Below are 21282 nucleotides of genomic sequence, written 5' to 3' on the forward strand. Positions count from 1 at the left end.
TACTGGGCTAGCCTACTGGAGCCAGACTATTCCGCTCCAACATGCACAAATGGGGGATGGCTCCATCCGCAATCTGTGAGTGTGGCAAAGAGGAACAAACCACAGACCACACCATCTGTAACTGCGCCAAGTGGTGTACGTGGTCTGCTTGAACTGGATGATGAATCAATGGACAAATCAAAGGATTGCTGCTCGACACCTGCTCAAGCATCTAAACCGCATCGCCACTGCCCAAGAGTGGTAAAAGACAGAGCCCTTGACCACTGGAGTAACAAAGAAGGTTTAAACGAAGAAGAATCGACAATATTGTTCTTGTTGGAATTTGGAAACAGTTTCATGTGTTCAGTAACAACTTGCAAAAGAAACTGAAGTTGGTACTCATCTTCAGTTAAGATTTTGTTAAAATTCTGGATTAGACTTAGAGCAACTCCTCTCTCTGCTCTGTCATTGACTACTGAATAACTGAAAGTCCCTTAACCATGTGTAAAGCTTGAATAAATGCACCATCTTCAGTCCAATGAGCAGGATCCTTTGAAAGTATAATTATTGCTTCATCTTCACCCAACAGCTGAAGAAGCCATTTTGAATTAGAGGTGCAATACTGTTCTAGACCCTTATTGCTAAGAAACGTATCTACGTTGATGCTTGGTCTCTTTGGTGGACGTTCTCCTGTTTCATGTAACATGGTTGCCACCATTAGCTTTTTACTTTCCACAGACAATCGAGAGTCAAACAAGGCTATTCCAACCATTTCTTCGGACAGATACCATAAATGCAGACCAAGCTTTTTGCATAAATTGCCTTCGCCATCCAACAAGTGCGATGCATAGCACCTGAAGCTTGAAAGCGGATTCCACGCTCAGGAGTTTCTCCAAGGAATATGATAAAAAACGGGCATTTTAGCTATGCATGAATGCATAAAAGTTTAGGAATACTTATTTCGTTATTGCTTTACCAGTTTTACAGGTTAGTTTATGAACTTTGTTTATTGAATAGCTTGGGCCACAATACTTGTTTAGCACTGTTTTGTGCTAGAATACCGAAAACAGGTTTTTTCTAAATAACTGCTTTTCTGCTCAAGATAGACGCAATGACTGTTCAAAAAGCAGATAGGAAATCATGCTTTCTGCATCTTTTGACACAAAAACCGTATCTCCAACTCAAGCATATCTCCAAATCTGCATATCTCCAACTCAAGCAGTTTTTGAGATATGCAGATTTGGTATTTTGGAGGAGGGCGCAAAACTTTAGGGGGGGAGGGCCACCTCTAAATCAATTTCAAATTCAAAAATTTTTTGCAGGAGTTATTTTTTCTGGCAACCTCACCTTTTAAAAGAGTGTCCAACACAAAAATCAAAATTTTTTCATTTTTTGCCAAATAAGAGCCACCCTAATATACAGTATATAAATTGAAACAGTTTTTCTCAAATTAGATTTGAAAAAATTTGCGAAATGTAAAAAACAAATTAAAATTTATTTTTAAACGTATTTTTGAATCTCGGTGACTGAGCCTGCATCAGTGGTTCAAAGCATCTATTCTACAAGTATGCGAAATTTTCAGGATTAACTTCACAAAGACACTGTCTCATTCCGAGGATAACATTCAATCGATAATAATCAGGGGTGGTTTGATGATTTATGCAATAGCCTAATGGAGTGATTTCTGCTTTGATTTTTTTATGCATTGTTGTCATGAAAAATCTTCAAAAAGGAGTCATTTTTTTTTCATTTTGAATTGGAAAGTAGCAGGAATGCAACTGAAAAAAATGTATATAGTGCCTTTCCGTTGCTGCTACATTGAAAAAAAAATAGCGCCGCTACTATAACAAAAATGTAGTGGTACTACCTCTACTTCTACTAAAAAAGTAGTGGCGCTACAAAAGTAGTTCGTTATTGCCAACCTCTGCCGACAAATGCTCTAATATTTAGTAACAATACAAGAGATATAGAGTTTAGCTACAGTAGTTTTTTTACACCTAGATTTCACATTTTGTTAAGTTTTTCGAAAAACTAATATAAAGTGCTATTTTTTCTAATGCAAATATTGGAACTCTTTAATTATTTGATACCATCTTAACTTTTTTTGTGTAGTTTGCACATGTTAATTGTCATTGTACAATACTGTATTTGAACTTCTTTCAATAAAAAACCAACTGATTGTATCATAAACAGTGCATTGCATGTTGTTTTTTTCAGAATTGCTATTTTTTATACCCCATTCAAAACTATGGAACCAATTCCAATACGAAAGGTGACTGCTATTGTTGTTATGTGATTTTATTTGTGTTGCAGTTTTTAAGGATTGACTTCTGCATACTTTCGTAATTGGGTGTTTATATTTATTTTTCTATTTGGTTGATTACGTTGTGTAATGTGTAGGTCACTATATTATCTTACTATTAGTACTGTAATATTTACTACTACTGATCAATGACTATGTTGGTTGCACTTTTTACCATGGATTTTATAACCCTTCAATGCAAAATGAAAGTAAAATTAGTTTTATATTTTATCAGATGTTAGACTTGAATACCGCTCTGGGTTGCCTGTCATAAGTGTTCCTCTTCCATCTCGACAAGAACTTTGTAATTTTACTCTTCGTCCACTTTCTTCTACTGTTGGGAATTTCCTTGCAAGTTTAAAGAAGGAAGATAGAGGAATAGATCTTGCCTACATTCATTCATTAGGTTTGATGGCGATGCTTCTGGCACATTTACTAGTGAATCACTTTTAATAAAACGCTTTTGTTCTGATACATACAACTTTAGTGAGAGCAGTGTTTAATTTCTAAAATGTTTTGTCATTATATATATCTGATCAAAAATGCATACGCAGTATCATATAGAAAAAGATAGTTACTGTTTTATAAGGCTCATAATTCAGATTCATAAAATTGTTTTTGCACAACTTAGAATTTTTGTAAGAGGAATGACTTTTTCGATAACAGTACGGTACTTTGAGTGTGTGAGTGTGACATGTTTAATTCCACTATATATATAATGAATTAGAAGTCTAGGTGTGAAACAAAATATTTTGAATTGGTGGCCTATGCTTTTCCAATGCATTCATATTTGTGAGGTTTGCAGGAAAAATGTTTTTTTTGACACTGGGCAAAACGATTAAAACCACAAAACTGCAGCATTAGGTAGCTATTGTTTACATATTTTTACCCCATCTAATTATTTATTGCATTTCAACAGATGGCAGTCGTATTGCTTCAAGCACCTTGATTGCGCATCTATTAAATGAAAAGTTTGTTCTCACAATCAATACCAACTCATATAAAATCGACCCACCTCACATAGGCGAGTAATAAATAAAATTATGTACTTTTCTTGTTTGTCTGGCAAGCAACTTCAACTTAAGCAGCATCAGCTAAAATGGAATGATCTTGTTTGTATGTCAAAGTTTAAGAAAAACAAATTTAACCATGCGATTATCTTTTATCCAATGTTGCTGTATTACTCGCAAAATACCGACCGTATATTTAACTTTTTTAATATGCCACCAGCAAATCAGTCCGTTTTTACATTGATTCAACATCCGCAAACGTTAAATCAATGTAAAAGCGGACTAATTTACTAGCCTGCGGTTCCTCTCCAGATCAAGTGTCATCAGAGAGTTTAGAGCCAACCAACCAAGTTAAGACATTAATTTCGCACTTGTACAACCAATTGCACATTGACCAGCATCAGTTGCTGAAGGAGCGTGAACTACTAGAACGACTTGAACAATTGAACGTTGAAAAACAGCCGCTTGATGAAGTGAGTGAGAAAGTGTCGTCTTTAAAATAATTACCTTGCTCTTTGATTGCTTAATTTTATGTTGATCTCACATGTAAGCACTTTTCTTTTTTTTTTCATTTGCGGTATGTTTTGTTATTCAACTAAAGTCTATTCATGTCCGTCTGGCAAAATCGTTTTGATGAAGCCAACATACAAGACCTTGTGTAGAACATGAAAGCTACATGTATTTACATTTTGTTAATCGATACTACCGACCGTAACCGCGTTGCTGTAACACAGGTAAGAATTACATTTAAGAACAAATCACAGCTGATTTTAACTTTTTATATTAGTTTTATCTTATCCGGAAATTTCTATCAATAACTGTATGTGAGAGTAATAATTGATAGCGGTCAACGGGTCAACCCCGTTTAATTGGACGGAATGGGCCGTTTCGGTGAGTCCGAGTCGGTGAGTCCGATCCCTATTTGGTGATTTTTTCAATTTTTTTTTTTAAATTATCGGGTACCGTAGCCTAATTATCATTGCCGTTTTAGGGTTAGGGGTTAGGGTTAGAGGTTAGGAACTCACCGAATCGGACTCACCGAATAGTAGCAGACCCTAATTGGAAGCTTCTAATTCAAGCATCATCGTTGTATTAAACGCGATTCACTTACATATTCAATTCATCCTACCTACTGCCCTGTCCTTACTTCACGTCGCGTTGTCTTTCAGGTGAAGTCGAAAGTAGCAGAAACGGCATCGAAACGGACCCGAACATTGATGTGGATCGGAATGGCCGGAATGGCGACGCAGTTCGGTTTGCTTGCCCGGTTGACCTGGTGGGAATATTCGTGGGATATCATGGAACCTGTAACCTACTTTGTCACTTACGGAACCGCCATCTTGATGTATGGGTACTTTGTTCTCACTCAGCAGGTAATTATCAGAAGAGTTTTGTTCCAGAGTAAAAGTTTGTGAAGACATCAAGCCAAATTTACGCTCCAGTTTTGTAGATCACTGTATCAGCCAAAGCCAACTTGCTTAAGTTAATAGTTTTTTGCTTTTGGGCCTACGACTACGTCATATGTCCTGTGTGTAACTGTATGTCAAGAATCAAGATACAACAATGTGGTAAAGAAGTCACATAAGATAAATTTTATTTATCCTGGAAGAGTTAAATAAAAATTCTCCGCAAAGCTTATTTAAATTTTTTTTTTTGTTGAAAACGGTTCAGACGAATAATTATATTCCAAAATAAAACTTCGCTACTGGACTTTTCATTAAAATCTCTCTTTGAATAATTATTTAAAATTATATCAAATGGTATTTTGGTTTAATTTCAATTGCTATTAAATGATCCATTTTGATTGGCGATGTCTGATATCATATTATTCTCCAAGCTCACTTTCAAGTCGATGTCTATTCCCAAACGTAAAATCGTTCATGGCGAAAAAGTTATAACTATTCCACAATTTGCCTGTCTTCGACATTTTTGTGGTTATTTTATGTCTATTACAAACGCAGATGATTGAGTGCACCCTGGTTGGTTCAGCAACAATATTTATGAACATGTGTTGGAAATGGTCGTAGTATGTATCGATTTGTTGATGAAAGACCGGTTTATTTATCTTCAGTGGTGCGCCGTTGAATGATGTGATATTAATGCTGGCATCTCCAACATGTTTGGACGGAAAGGATCAATTTTTTACTCACTTTACTTCATTGACTCTTCAAACGAAAAAATCGAAGTTTGCCGTAAATGTTGTTAGTTAATTTCAGTCGGCATTTCGTGGGCGTTTTAAATAATTCTCAAGGGCCCAATTGCTGCTGAAAGCTCTATTAACTGCTTGGTTGTCCTCGCTTGAACAGCTGCATTTTTAATTAATTTGGTTGGCTCGGCCGGGCTTTTTGTAAAACGATTTAATGACCTTTCTTTTTATTCCTTTTTTAAAACTCCTTTGATTAAATATCGTTTACCATAAATCATTTCTCTCCAATCTGTAGCGAGTGTCCTGGCTTTTTGACTCCTGTTTATACCAGTAAGGAGTGTAAATATAACCCACAGCAAAAATACAAGTAAAATAAAGATTTCTATCGAAAGGAAAACAACTTAAAAAGTAACATATTTTGCACTGCGGTTTTAAGTTAACTACCAGGGCTGTAAAGTCGGAACAGTGCTTTAGGATGTTAAAGTAAGGACATGTCTTTAAGCAAGGAGTGGGCCGGGTATTTTGGCCCGATTTTACAGTTTTTCCAGCTACCACGGAGAAAGTTTACTCATGTGATCTTAACAAAATTAAGAAATGATTTATGTTTCCACCTGCCCCGATCGCTACCATGGACATGGCTGTTAATTGCTTTAACATTTTGAAGCAATGCACAAATCACACAGTGTTTCTGGTTTGGACCGGTGGACCGGAATTCACTCGAATTTTTCTAATGCATTTTGATTTTCACTTTCAATTCAACACGTGCTGTTATTTTTTTTAAATCTTGAGCGCCGATTTCCTGCGCATTTGGACAGAGGTATCAGTGTACCATGTTTTGGTTGAACTGTGACACTCATCCATAATTCAAGACGATGGCCGGATTTTAAATGCATTATGCGTATTTGTAGGAATATTTGTATCCGGACGCCAGGGACCGCCAGTACTTGAGATTTTTTCACCGAGCCGCTGACAAGACATCCTTTGATGTAAACAGGTAGGCATCTGATTTTTGGCAAATTATGAAACTCTTCATCAGGGCAACATTAAAAAAATGTCACAGCAATGCTATTTCTTAGTCTTCATGTATGTTTAAAGTAGTATTTTAATACTTGATGTAAATTTGTGGCTTACCAGACAACAAATTTTGTCAATTTTACGTTGACTCAACGTCTGGAGACGTTGAATCAATGTGAAAATGACGGATTTCTCTGTCTGGGTTCTTATCGATTTTTTGTCACCGTTTGTGGTGAGTGAACGTGTACAGTTCGTTTATGTAACAAACATGCATTTTTGCGGAAAATCGACAGCTAATTACTTCGAAGTGATGTAAAATCCTGAATTTTCTTCCGTCAAAACTCAAATTTTATGCGTTCAAAAATATGTTGCCATATTCCATTTAGATTCAAACGTGGACAGAATAATATTGCAAACTTTAGAACATGGAACGGAAATATAGTCACTCAAAAAATAGCAAACAGGCAAACTGGCAGCAGCGCAAAGAGCATGGAAAGAGATATTAAGTATCGACAGAAAAGACAAGATTAGAAATGAAACCATCACAACAAGTAAAGCAGGCAGGGTTTGCAACAAGGATGACGGGCTACATATGGGCCAAAATAACTACAGAATAAATACTAAGGGATGCGAAGAGAAATGGAACGAAACCAAAAAGAAGATGACCAGATGATGTTGAAGAAAAAGATTGGTATCGGCTGGATTATAACAGCGAAAGATTAAGTGGTGTGGCAGCATATGTCCAGACTTTCTGCTAGCAGTTCAATATAAAATATTCTCCATTTTAAACTAATTTTATATCATCATCTCATCAGTCGTTATCTCCGCCTGCGGCAGATTGCGCATCAACATGGCTTATTTGCTTCCAAGAGTGGCGATTTTGAGCCAACTCGCCCAGTGTCGTCAAGTGGAGTCCGGTCCATGATTGAATGTTGTCTTGCCATCGTTTTGGTTGTCTGCCACGTTTTCTTTTTCCTTCTACTTTGCCTTCTTTGACATATTATTCCATGTGATTTCACGAGCCGTACTGCTTCCATGCTGGCTCATGGCAGGTTGGAAGAGAGTGGTTTGATTTTGTGACACCATCACTAGGAGATAGTCTTACTGGACTAGAGGGCTCTCCTGCCCTGGTCGAGGGACTACGTTTTGTCTGGCCTCTACCTTTCGACCAACCTGGCATGGGTGACCCTCCCAGGAGCAGATGCTCCTGCCAGTACAGCTCTAGAGGTCATCGAGGCACTGAAACTCTCTCACCGCGTTAAGGTAGTAGTCCAAGCGAGAGTAATTTCATTTTATATCAGAAATAGATTAATTCCATTCGTTGAACACAAAAACGCAAATTTATAACATTGTCCATGTTCACCAATACAACAGCATTACTCCTTTTCATGTTCACATTTTTTTCATCATCGTCATCAATCATCATTATGTTCTTTCCTAGTGTTAAGGGTTGGATACAATGCACCGTTGTTCACGACAATGAGCTGTTCGTACTGCATTTTCATAACTTAATTTTGTCTACTTAGATTTTAGATATATTTGTCATCCACATTATTCTTGGTCTGCCTTTCTTTCTTTGTACTATTTATCTTCTCTTCTACTAATGATCTTTGCAAAGAGTTTTGCCCCTAATTGTGTGTCCAAAATATTTCAATTTTCTGAATTAAGCATTAAGTGTTTTAAGTATTGATTTAACCCAAAGGCAAAGATTTTAATTGAGCAAGATATTTTCTGCCGACAAAATGGTCCTTTTTACACCGATGCAACGTCTGCCGAGATAAAAAAAAAAGGACCAATTTTGCCTGATGTAAAATTACTTGTAAATTTAAACCAAATACTACCCGCTTACGTGAAACTGCCCAGCACTCATCCAATGCGAATTTACTTAATGTGTCTCCGAACTTTTAACACTTTGGATCATCATTTATCTAAGTTGTTTTCTTGGTTTAAATTTGCTGAAGAAACATGTAAGTTTACGATTTTTCAATTTGAAGGTATAACAAGCTATGCGACGAAATAGCCCGCGCCGAACAAGACTTAAAGAGGTTGCGAGATCCACTGCAATTGCAGCTTCCTGCTGAACCAATCAGAATCAAGGAAATGCGTGAAATCAATGAACCTTGAGGAATGAAATGACAATCTTAATTGTGTTTTTCGTTTTATAAATCTTTTTTATTTTCACAACGATTCGGGTGGAAATCAATTCAATCGATGTGAAAATATTAACATAGTTTAATTCGTGTAATTTTAAGCACTTAACGTGAAAAACAGAATTTCATTAATCAGAATGTATCCTTATGCTTTGTATGTGTGTTTGATCTAAGCATTTTTGCTGTTATCTTGGCCCTTACCAGGCGCTGAATGAATGAGAGATGAAATGTTTTTTCAAATTTTTCTGATTGCATTTATTAGAAAAATCTTCATGTCTTTCGTTTATTTTGCTTAGATCAGCGATTTTCTATTTTTTTCAAAAAAAAAAAAAAAAATTAATGGCTTTGATTTGAACTTTCAACCGTATGCTTTTTGCTTCAAATCTACTAATAATACTTTAATCGTTAAATATAGTTGCTTTTTTCGTATGAGAAGTTTTTTTTGCTATCTCACTATTAAAGCTTTGGGTTACTGTATGTTACAGGCAGCCAACAGATGGTATAATTGTACTCAACATAAATCGTGTAGTTTTTTTGTGATTTTTTAAACACGCCTTGTCCGCCAGATGACCACGCATGTGTGAGAATTGTGTGTATGTTTTCCAAAGACGGTGTGCTGTTTGAACAGCCTACGGGTAACGGTGTGAATACCGTCATTATTTAGTTTCTGTTCTGACATTGTTTACTTCTAATGTAGGCCGTAGGCTAACTCCATGATCATTAATCAGGGATAGAAGAACATGAAAAAACTTCGAATTAGTACTATACTTGGTATACTTGTAGTTTTGTAGCCTTTTATAGACGGTATTTTTTCTTGTTTTTTTGCAGACGGCTGTGTTGTCTGAAACGCTTTGAGAGCTTTTGTTACTTTGCCAATCACTCGGGGCATGAATGTAAATCGTACAAAAAAGAAATATGACCTGAACCTCGCCATTTCGCGTTCCCTTCGCCATTTCATAATCTTGGAGTTGTCCAAACATGCTCTTGGGAAGATTTTGTCTTCCTTCGATCGCTTTATATAGCTTAGATTGATAACAAACGCCAAAGAAGTGCAAGAAAATGGCGTTAAATGATGTTTGGACAGTTGCCTGCTACGAAAGTGCCCCACAAGGCTGGTCGCACCTCGTGATCGAGATTCACTCGTGGTTAGATGATCTTCTGTTTCAAGCTGATATATCTTTATCAAAGAATGCTTTGTTGTGTAGAAATACTTTACTTTCATAAGCAGGTGTATTAAAGGTCACACAGATGCTTAGAATGGGGTTATTTCCGATCATAGATTGTGAGCTTTTAGTTTTTTCGTTGACGAAAATAATACTTTCAAAATTTATGTTTCAGTGGGCTTTACTAGGCTAATTTATTATTTCACCTCAATGCTTTTTCTAGATTGTAATTTGATTTTCATATCTCTATACCCACATGTTACCTTGATAATCACGCGTTTTTTGTTCCAATGGTAAATAGGTATCACGACAATTCAAAGCCGATGATTCAACGACGAAATTTTAAGGCAGGGATCTCTGAAGAAAAAATCTCTGTTCTTCAGAGATTTCTGGGTTAAGGTTAGGGTTATTGTCTTTATGGTAAATAAATCATCGGTTTTGAATTGACTGCTTTGAATTTACCACTTTAAATTATCGGCTTTGAATTGACGCATAACCTGGTAAATGTGATCGGTTCAACATCATTGCATGCAGCAGTGCTTTTTTGCGCTGAACTGTCTTAAAATTAAATGTGTGCAGACGTTGAATCAATGTAAAAATGACGGATGTGTAAAACAAGTAATTTTGATATTTAGTAGTGTTTTTTTTTTTCTGTTTGTGCTCTTTCAAATCTTGTATCGTTTACACTTCTGCAACGTTAATTATCACATCATTGACGTGACACCTATTGTTTCATTATTTCATATTTCGGGAATTGTGTTTTATGATTTTAGCCACACCACCTTTTGACCACACTTGGAGTCATTTTTAGCACGGCCTGTTTGCTGTTTGTCTTCGGCAGTGGAGTAAATTATGACGCTACCTGGCATGGCGTTGGACACATGTTTCGATCTTTTGACTGGTCTCATTACTAACACACTAGTTTTATCGTACAAGTAGATTTTATTTTTACCTTTGTAGTTCGAGAATAGTCAAATGTAGTCAAGGATACACATTTTCCTGGGCAAGACCTGTGAGTGCTCACTGCTCATGCTGGTGCTAATTAGGCTACCTGAAAAAAAAACATCTCTGACATGTTTCTGTTACTTTGCATCAAAGCAGCTTTTTAATTGAGCCATGTATTGTATCCCTTACGGAGTTACCGATGTATCACGTGAATAAAAATACGATTTTTTTTCCGAAGCAAACCGTGTTGAATAATGTTTGTTAAGCTTTCATCAGACGTAGTCTACTGTCATCAACACCTGGCCAAAACCTATTATCTTTCCTACTCCTACGCTCAAGTTTTAGCGAGGTTGAAACGGGCTATAGCTAAAAACCTTTGGATAATTGTATCCAAAGTGCCATTCTTGAGCCAATTACGACTGCGTTGCGTATTCATATGACCCTTGTTTTTGCACAATGTGATATCATACCAATTCAACTTGCAGTTGTTTGGACTAATGATGGCAGCTCTTCCAAAATGTGCAGTCGGCATGGTAGCTTATATATTTTGGTACTAGGATGACAGCGAAAGACCACAGAATCAACGAAGTCAGTTGCCACACTCATACAAATAACAAAAAACTACGAAAAGAAGAGGCAATAACAACATTAAAACAGAATTTGAGTGATCAAACATTTAACGCAGCATAGCCTAACTTTTAACTTGTAGTTTGTCCGGGAAGGTTTCGTTAACTACTGTTTTATGATCTTTAGCTTAAGAGAACGAACTTTAAGCCTGTTCAAATGTTATGTTATCATTGTTGTTTGTTTTTACATGCCTCATGACGTTTGTCTTCAAGATAACAAACGGAATTGCGTTTTTAACACCACAGAGGATGTCACACCTGTCGTGCGATATTTGAACGACTCTGTCGACTTAATTTTAATCCTCAAGCTTTGGAATGCGAATTGATTAATTTCTGTATTGCACCTTTGTTGAGCGCCCTACTAATTTACTAAGTTAGGCCAGTTGATAGGCTAACTTAGGAGCGGGGAGCGGTAGTTATTTTTTTGTGCTGAATAACGTAACAAATGATCAGGTTAGCTTAGCCTACCTACATTTGATTTTAAGATGAGCAGTTTTCAGTTACGGCATCTCGCAAGAGTTTTTGCATAGATCACGTACACTTGTTCGTCCCGATGTAGCCTACGAAGAAACCGATAAAAAGGCGCTGGTTCGACTCTCAAGGTGTGCGGCTGAGCAACGCATTTAAGGATTGCTCTCCAGTTAATGAATGGACCAATTCAGAGACAACAACATTTCAAAGATAAGATATTTCAGTCTGTCAACCTTGGTAACCGGGCCTGCGTCAGCGGTTTAAAGCCTTTACAAGTAGGCTGTGCGAAAATACCAAAAATAGGCTACCTATCAGAACTTTTCTCATTCCCAAGATAAAAATGCAAATTAAATCAACTAATTAATTAATATTGGTTGCGCTCTACATCTCAGAGCAGTGATTGTCCACAATATAAAAATACTATTCGTAGTATAGCGGAAAACTTTTGATGTTAATTGTCTCCACAGACTGAACTTAGTATTCAATAAAAATATTGTTTATAGCCTACTGTAGATGTGACTGGTAGCCCACAATGCAGACATGCAGTGGCCCACCTGCCGTGCCAAAATTTTTTTATAAAGCAGTAGCCTACTGAGTGTGGGGTTTGAACCCACGCGGACATTTGTCCATTGGAACTTAAGTCCAACGCTTTAACCACTCGGCCAACTCGGCGAAATTCCATACATTATATTTATTGGATCTGTATATAAGTTAATTCTGGCCTTTTTACAAAAACTCGAGACACTAAGCAACAGAATTTCATTTAGGTCCAAGATAATCGGCCTACCAAAGGAATTACTGTATACTGCCATCGTTTTCGGCTATAGCCTACTTGAAGTTATCTTCGGGCATTCAAAAAAATGATTTTCTAAAATCAAAAATAAGGAATGGTGGAGAAAAATGACGTTACAAAGTAAATCAAGGCACATCACGTGATTATTAGATTTTAATTTGTCAATTTCGGTAACCGGCCCTGCGTCAAAAGCCTCTGCAAGTATGCTACACTACCAGGAATAACCTATCAAGGCTTTGTTAGTCCTAGGATAAAAATTCAAATAATCAAGTAAATGTCTTGAAATTGATAGTGTTTAAAAACAACCTTCCCATCTGCACCAACAACGGTAGGCTTAGGCTACTTGTAATCTGCAAGTCGGTGCAGCAGATGAGGTTTGTTAAGCAATGGGTAGTACCAAATTTAAGTCATAAGTAGAGTAGACAACCGGAAACAGACATTGCCGTCGGCTGCAGCGTGGGTCAGGTGTACGTCGGAAGGCGTACACCGATGTATAGCGCTCAAGTCTGCTTTCCCGCAATGCAGGATAAAGATAAACCAAACAAACAAAGATAAACCAAACAAACAAAAAACAATCAGAATGCAAGATTTAAATCAGTTGCTTTCAGTCATGCGACCCATACACGTTAGGAAGTATATTAATCGAACATATTGCCTTGGCCAAGATGGTTTAAACTTTAGGGCTAGGGAATTAGAGAGTAGTCATTGCAATGGCGTGGATTCGATTCCTCCCACTGCCATCTGGCTACTCTTTTTTCTTCTGTAATCCCAAGCAAAATTCAAAGCAAGAATCAACTCTCTGACTGAGTGATAGAAGGGTCACAATGACTGCAGTCCTGGTTCATAGGGAAAATTGTTCTAAACTTATGTTAAAGTGTATCTCTGTCAAAACACTTTGCTGCAGCGACCTATAGCCTATAGGCTACAGATTACAAATACGCCAACCGTAGCCACTTAAAAAGGGTTAATTCCCAGTAAGATCAATTATAGCAATGACACCGCCAATCAATCAGAAGCTATGCTGTTAGTGACTTTACCAAGGTTGCGTTTCCAGGAAGAACAAAGAAAAACGCAAACATTACTTAAATTAAGTCAACGTTTCATCTTCGGCTGAATGCAGTGTTGGTCATTTTGATGATTCGATGACAGCCACTTTAAACATATTCTGATTAGTTAGCACTGTCATTAATGTAATTCGGATCTTACTGAGAATTGACCTGTCAAAGGGCTACCCAGTACCCACCACAACTTTAGGACAGCTCCAATTATCGTCACCTGGCGGATGGAATAATTCACAGACAAGGACACTTGGGCAATTTAGGTAACCGGGCTTAAGGCTTCTGAAAGGATGCAAAACTGCTAATATAATCCTTATAAAACTTTCTCAGTCTGAAAATATAGATTTAAACCAACCAAAAAAATGTGATCAGCGTAGCGACGCTTCTGTCAATTCAAATTTTTTAAAGAAGTACTGAGTGTGGGGTTCGAACCCACGCGGACTTTTGTCCATTGGATCTTAAGTCCAACGCCTTAACCACTCGGCCAACTCAGTTGTGAAATATTGCACTTTATGGTGTCTAATTATTAGAATGACGAATCTTTAGTAAAGAGTGGACCCTCAACTAGGTCACAACCACAAGACATAAATGTAACTTATTATTTGTAGACCATAAATGAGTGAGGAATAGGGCCATTTTTATTTTGACCTAAAAAAATTTTTTTTTGATTTTATTTTTACCAAATTTTGACTTTATTTATATCTATAAAAATATAAGATTATCTATAAAAATATATACTGTAGCTTAGCCTATCAGGCTTAGCCTACATTGTCAAAAAGCTGATTGTAATATTTTGTTTCTTGGTCGGAACAAACACATTGCCACACATGTGACTGCTTCAAATACTTTGCAGGATTGTAAATATCAACACAGCTTTTGAAAAAAAAAGCTACTGAGTGTGGGGTTCGAACCCACGCGGACATCTGTCCATTGGAACTTAAGTCCAACGCCTTAACCACTCGGCCAACTCAGTGATGAAGTTTGAAATTATGGTGTTTAAACCTCTTTAAATTGCGAGAACTTTAAAAATAGCCTCTCCTTCTTTTTTGTGTTTCTCGGCAGTCAAGTGTATCAAGAATTGACAGCGATAGACACGTGTTTCACCCATGAGGCTGGGCTCATCAGTATCGCACCACAACTCTAGGATAAATTCATTTAGAGACACCTAAAGGATGAAAAAATGGCAAGCAGCAGCACTAGTCTCAACAATCGGAAACTTCACTTCGCTCATCTTGGTCACCGGCCTTGGATCCGTTGCAGTGACGCTTATGTCAACCCAACTTTTTAGAAAAAGTACTGAGTGTTGGATTCGAACCCACGTTGTCTTCTGATGTCATACTTAAGCGATTTTGTGATCAAAAGTGAAATCTACAATCATAACAAACCATAATAAAACGAAAAAGAAGCAGCAACTTTTCTTTTCTTATCATAATTATTAATTTATTGAAAACCTGGAGCAGGTAGATATCGGACTTTTGAAGCAATCAGTGAAATTTGTGTGTCCTGTGATTCATGTTTATTTCAAACGCATTTGATTTCAGTGCAGCTTTATTGTGATTCCAAGATGGCCTAAAATGAATCATAGCTCATAGGCCTAGATATGATGGAAACATAGGCATGTATTTTATGGTATTGGTAAGAATCAAAAGAAGTGCCTGCTAATAAAAGTATATAGGCTACTGTAGCTTAGGCTATATTGTCATAAAGCTGATTGTGATATTTTGTTTCTTGGACGGAACAAAACACATTGCCACACATGTGACTGCTCCAAATACTTTACAAGATTGTAAATATCAACACAGCTTTTAAAAAAGGCTACTGAGTGTGGGGTTCGAACCCACGCGGACATCAATCCATTGGAACTTAAGTCCAACGCCTTAACCACTCGGCCAACTCAGTGATGAAGTTTGCAACTTTGGTGTTTACACCTCTTCAAATTGCGAGTATTTTAAAAATAGCCTCTCCTTCTTTTATCTTTGTTTGTGCTTCTCGGCAGTCGAGTGTAACAAGAATTGACAGCGATAGACACGTGTTTCACCCATGAGGCTGGGCTCATCAGTATCTCACCACAACTCTAGGATAGATTCATTTACAGACACCTAGTGGATGAAATCAATGGCAAGCAGGGCATTAGTTTCAACGATCGGAAACTTCACTTCGCTAATCTCGGTCATCGCGCTTGGATCAGTGATTGAAAGTTTCCGCCAAGCATGCGAAACTGCAAGGTATAATTTATCAGTGGCTTTCTCAATCCAATAATAAAGATTCAAGCCAATAAACAAATATAATTAAGCCAACTTTTTAAAAAAGTACTGAGTGTGGGATTCCAACCACGTTGTCTTCTGATGTCATAATCAAACGTTTTTGTGATTAAAAGTGAAATCTGTAATCATAATACTGTAAAACGAAAAAGAAGCAGCAACACGTAATATATATATATATTTTTTTTAAATCAAATGTAGTTATTACTATCTGAAGCCTTTACAAATTGTTTCACCTAACGGATCATCAGAAGGTCTTATTCAAATAGAATATTTGATATTCTATTTTTAATATATAGAATATTTAATATTCTATTTGAATAAGACCTTCTGATGATCCGTTAGGTGAAACAATTTGTAAAGGCTTCAGATAGTAATAACTACATTTGATTTAATTCGCTCTGCTTTGCCTTTTTGCTTGGCATTGAGCACTTTTTGTAGTATTAATAGTTTTCATTGTTTTTTTTTATATTTTTTTTACATAATTATTAGTTTATTGAAAACCTGAAGCAAGTAGACATCGGACTTTCGAAGCAAGCAATGAAATTTGTGTGTCCTGTGATTCATGTTTATTTCAAACGCATTTAAATTCAGTGCAGCTTTATTGTGATCCCAAGACGGCTTAAATGAATCATAGGCCTATATATGAATGAAACATACAGTAGGCATGTTTTTTATGGTATTTGTAAGAACCAAAAGAGGTGACGGCTAATAAAAATATATACTGTAGCTTACGCTATCAGGCATTAGCCTAAATTGTCATAAAGCTGATTGTAATATTTTGTTTCTTGGACGGAACAAAACACGTTGCCACACACATGTGACTGCTTCAAATACTTTACAGGATTGTAAATATCAACACAACTTATGAAAAAAAGGTTGCTACTGAGTGTGGGGTTCGAACCCACGCGGACATCTGTCCATTGGAACTTAAGTCCAACGCCTTAACCACTCGGCCAACTCAGTGATAAAGTTTGAAACTTTATTGTTTAAATTTCTTCAAATTGCGAGTATTTTAAAAATAGCTAAAAATTTAAAAAAAAAATCTTTTTTTTGTGCTTTTTTGTGCTAGGGATAGACACGTGCTTCACGGATGAGGCTGGGCTCATCAGTATCACACCACAACTCGAGGATAGATTCATTTAGAGACACCTAGAGGATCAAATAAACGGCAAGCAGCAGCACTAGTTTCAACAATCAGAAACTCTACTGAAAACTTTTTCTCTTGATGTTATAATTAAACGTTTTTGTGATCAAAAGTGAAATCTACAATCATAATAAAACGAAAAAGAAGCAGCAACACGTAATATTTTTTTTCTTGTCATAATTATTAATTTATTGAAAACTTGGAGCTAGTAGACATCGGAGATTGTAGGCTACTTTTGAAGCAATCAGTGCAATTTGTCTGTCCTGTGATTCATGGTTATTTTAAACGCATTTGATTTCATTGCAGCTTTATTGTGATTCCAAGACGGCCTAAAATGAATCATAGGCCTATGCATTGCATACTGCACTGAAGGGTTACTCAACTAATCCAAAGGTCCAGTTTGACACGTTGAATATTTTTAGCGGCCTGGTGAATAAGTTAATTCACACGCAACTGCGAAAGTTAAAATATCTGTACCAAACCACCTTTTTTAGGTAAAATGTAACTCAAATTGGATTTCTGAGAAACTGTTGGGGAGTCTGGGAGTCGAAGCTCCCCAGCAACTAGCATAATCACAGTAAAAATTGCTTCCTCCCAGTAGAAATATGTTTAAAGAAGCCCTGAAACGTAGCAATGAGGTTACTCTTCCAAAAGCTCTAGGTCCACCATCACCACCCAGAAGGTCCGGATTTGGACCGCGGTAAGCCAGTTGAGTAGCCCTGCTGTATGGTATTTGAATGAAGCATATGCATGTTTTTCATAGTATTTGTAAGAACCAAAAGAAGAGCTGACTCTTGAAAATATCTAGACGCTTATATTGTTATAGAGCTGATTGTGACATTTGGTTTTTTAAAGGAACAAAATATATTACCACACATGATGTGACAGCATCAAATACTTTAAATCTCTACAATTATCAACACAACGTTTTAAAAAATGGTAGCTACTGAGTGTGGGGCTCGAACCCACGCGGACACTTGTCCATTGGAACTTAAGTCCAACGCCTTAACCACTCGGCCAACTCAGTGATGAATATTAGAAATTTATCTATTTGATGAAATTGTGTAACAAAGTGAAATCTTTCCGGCAAATCTACTGCCGCACTATGATGTCAAGAGGAATCTTAAAAACAGGAAATTATATATCGGATTGTGATTGAAAAACAAACGAATATATGAATGAAACTAGGAATACGATATATGAAAATATATTCAAGATCAGCGATGTTTATGGAGGAAGTAAATGTTGGTTAATTTGGGTGTGAAAATTTCTAATCTCGGATTAAAACAAGTTGTTTTGATAGCTTCAATCCTGACAATTTCCCATGCTTGTATAGGCTTTGAATTGATGACGAACGCCGATCACCGAGATTGATTGAGTGAAGTTTTCGTTTTTTCATTTTTTTTCTGTCAAATATTTTATCCACTATTTGGCACTAAATGGAAAACTGTCCTTGAAGTGCCTTGATCAAGCGCACACCCGGAGAGTTGAACCAGCTCTGCACGATCTTGTGATTTCTTTGTGCACAAAGTCGAGCGCTCAACCAAATGAGTTATCGGGGCGAATGTTTACGTTATTAACTATCAACGTAAATATCTTGTGATAGTTTAGCTTAATTTGCACCAGTAGAACGCTTCATGTTATTTAAGTAAATACAAGATATACACCATACAGGATTATAGCCCATACGTTTTTAGAGCAAATTGTGACTCCATTTGATGCAACCCAATGTCAAGCGTTGCGTTGCATTTTGAGAAATGCTTTAGCCCTTTTTGTGACAGACATGGCATATTCGTTTGTGCTTAGCATTTTTGGTGTTTGTCTATTCTGAAACTGAGTGCTTGACTTTAGAGCTCAAGTCTGAGGGCTTGTTAAAAACGATGATTTTTTTGTTGAGAAAATTAGCTTAAAGTTTTAGCAAAGTAACTCACACATTGAAAGATATTGTACTATTGTAGCCTAGATTGTTGTGACAAAATTGATCAATCTGAGCCAAAAAAAACTTTCACATTGCAAAATGATTTAAATAGGCTACTGAATAGCATAATTGTTGTTGCAATATTTCACAATTGTGACAAGAATAACCAAATTTAAATGAGATTTAACAACAAAATTAGAGCATAAAACGCAAACCTGAACTAATATCCAGGAAACATTTCGACCACTTCTACAGGTAGCCTAATATATAATATTTCATCACTTAATTCAACAGCATGGAGAACGGAAGTTGTCGAGAATACAAATAAAGCATAGAATTGGCAGTCCACCAATACTGTATAATCTAATCAATCAATTTCGTGGTAAAGCAAACAAACAATTATTCTAACCAGACCTTCCAAGAAAAAAAGTACTGAGTGTGGGGTTCGAACCCACGCGGACATTTGTCCATTGGAACTTAAGTCCAACGCCTTAACCACTCGGCCAACTCAGTGATGAAGTTTAGTTTTCATAACATTGTTTGAAAAGTTTAGGCTTTCTTGGATTTTTCTCATCCATCAAAAAAAAACCATCTTCGGAATGGTAGGCATAAAAATTTTTGGTAAGACAAATGAATCATTGGACCAATCAGAAGTTATAGGAACAGCGTTTCGACCAATCAGAAAGTTACAGGTAAAACAGAGAAAAACGCAAACATTTCTGATACAAAGGAAAATTCAATGAACGTTACGCTGAGCCAGCGTGCGTTAGTGGGTTAAGGCTAGAGAATACATTTCGATGACATAGTTTCGATTCCCACCCCTATCATAACTATTTTTTCTTCTGTAGTTACAAAACAAAGTTGAAAATAAGATCAACTCTCTGGCTGAATGCTAGAGGGGTCAAATTTCAAAATACGGTATTGTTGAAAATAAACAATTTTTATGTTTTGACTTTTCTACCGGCAGTTACCGTTTTCAAAATACAGCAGCTCAAAATCAAAGCCTTGCTCAAGCTAAATTCTGAAAAATGCATAAAAAAAGCTTGGCAGTTAAAAGGTTAAGACCTCCAGACATTGAATCAGCCAATTTTTGCATTGATTTAACTTCTGCAGACGAAATTCAACGTTTTGCAGACGTTGAATCAATGTAAAAACAATTGATTTGCTGTCTTGGTCGTCATTATTGGCTTTTTCCAGCAGCTTGAGATTGAATTCTAAATCATGCTTTCTAAAAATTAGTTCAGTATAATGTTCTCATGTTTGCATTCTCAAAAACACACCCCAAAGAAAAAATGAAACATTATATCCACAAAAGATATAGGCTACGTTCCAGATACGTAAGCCTGATGCCAAACAAGATGAAATGGAAGCTAATAGATTTGAGTACAATGAAATCGTTAAACAAGCGTAAAGATTACCCCCCTGACTAAGGGAAATCGGTTCTGTTTACTTCCGCCATTAAAGCAAGAAGATTTTATACAAATAATATAAATATATCAATATACCTACTGCCGAGTTGATACGTCATATGAAAACGTAACCACAAAAGAAACACATCAAGCAGATAGACCAAACCATTCTTTGAAAGATGAGTAAAGTTCTGTGGTTTGTCCTAGAAGTGTGCTGTGACAGTTAAAATAATATATTTTCCTATCTGCAGGTGATTATTGACTTGATGTAAATGTTATTTGCAATGTGATCTAGACTAATATAGCAATCATTACTATTATTACCGGAACTCAGAATTTTTTTATTCTGTAATTAGAAAATATTATAAAATACCCTATCATACAAAGCTAGATGTTTCTTATGTCAAGGTTTTCTTTTAAAAAACTTTTTCAAGTCGAGATTCTCTCTCAAGCCGTTCAAACTTATGAAAGAAACAATGCTAAGATATTGTTATGATAGCATGCTCTTAATCGGCTTATGTTTATATGTTCAGTATAACCTATCATTACGATTAGTTTAATTTTTTAAGATGGTATCATTGCAGTAGTGTAGTAAGAATTGATAGCAATAGACTGGCTCTGGGTTCATACGGCGGTGGTCGTGAACTTTTGGGCATGAATTTAGTTGTGCGATACTGATGACAACAGCCTCGGTGTCTAACGCTGTCATTTCTTCCTATACTCGGCTGCCGAGAAATATTTGGTTAACTTGTTACTCTGATAGCTAACGTAGAGACTATACCGCTATTGTTGGCGAAACGCAATTACTCCTGTTCTATAATGAGTTGTCAGTCTTGTGCTGCAGCCAGGAAAGAATTTTACTTCTAACTAGTCTTTATGATTAGTGAAAC

The 21282-nt window shown here is 36.5% G+C and overlaps 1 protein-coding gene and 7 non-coding genes across 10 annotated transcripts in view; 1 reads left to right on the forward strand and 7 right to left on the reverse strand.

Annotated features, from left to right (window-relative positions):
- Positions 1-10946, forward strand: part of LOC145768458 (calcium uniporter protein, mitochondrial-like) — a 53273-nt gene extending 42327 nt beyond the window's left edge. For 2 of the 3 annotated variants that reach the window (XM_082579952.1, XM_082579950.1), the window contains 7 exons: positions 2197-2251; positions 2517-2687; positions 3201-3305; positions 3604-3764; positions 4461-4664; positions 6346-6431; positions 8446-10946. In XM_082579952.1, the coding sequence (XP_082436078.1) occupies positions 2197-2251; positions 2517-2687; positions 3201-3305; positions 3604-3764; positions 4461-4664; positions 6346-6431; positions 8446-8575 (912 nt within the window). In that variant the 3' untranslated portion in view covers positions 8576-10946. The remainder of the gene's footprint in view (positions 1-2196; positions 2252-2516; positions 2688-3200; positions 3306-3603; positions 3765-4460; positions 4665-6345; positions 6432-8445) is intronic. The other variant, XM_082579951.1, reaches the window with a different exon arrangement.
- Positions 10947-12395: 1449 nt separating this feature from the next.
- Trnal-uaa (transfer RNA leucine (anticodon UAA)) lies at positions 12396-12478 on the reverse strand. The gene has a single exon. It is a non-coding gene; the product is annotated as a tRNA-Leu (tRNA).
- Positions 12479-14068: 1590 nt separating this feature from the next.
- Trnal-uaa (transfer RNA leucine (anticodon UAA)) lies at positions 14069-14151 on the reverse strand. The gene has a single exon. It is a non-coding gene; the product is annotated as a tRNA-Leu (tRNA).
- Positions 14152-14547: 396 nt separating this feature from the next.
- Positions 14548-14630, reverse strand: Trnal-uaa (transfer RNA leucine (anticodon UAA)). Its single transcript has one exon. It is a non-coding gene; the product is annotated as a tRNA-Leu (tRNA).
- An 843-nt stretch (positions 14631-15473) lies between these two features.
- On the reverse strand, positions 15474-15556 carry Trnal-uaa (transfer RNA leucine (anticodon UAA)). The gene has a single exon. It is a non-coding gene; the product is annotated as a tRNA-Leu (tRNA).
- A 1245-nt stretch (positions 15557-16801) lies between these two features.
- Trnal-uaa (transfer RNA leucine (anticodon UAA)) lies at positions 16802-16884 on the reverse strand. Its single transcript has one exon. It is a non-coding gene; the product is annotated as a tRNA-Leu (tRNA).
- Positions 16885-18009: 1125 nt separating this feature from the next.
- Trnal-uaa (transfer RNA leucine (anticodon UAA)) lies at positions 18010-18092 on the reverse strand. The gene has a single exon. It is a non-coding gene; the product is annotated as a tRNA-Leu (tRNA).
- Positions 18093-19413: 1321 nt separating this feature from the next.
- On the reverse strand, positions 19414-19496 carry Trnal-uaa (transfer RNA leucine (anticodon UAA)). The gene has a single exon. It is a non-coding gene; the product is annotated as a tRNA-Leu (tRNA).
- Positions 19497-21282: the final 1786 nt, after the last annotated feature.

This window comes from Aplidium turbinatum, chromosome 4 (genome assembly GCF_918807975.1).
Source record: "Aplidium turbinatum chromosome 4, kaAplTurb1.1, whole genome shotgun sequence".
Lineage (NCBI taxonomy): Eukaryota > Metazoa > Chordata > Ascidiacea > Aplousobranchia > Polyclinidae > Aplidium > Aplidium turbinatum.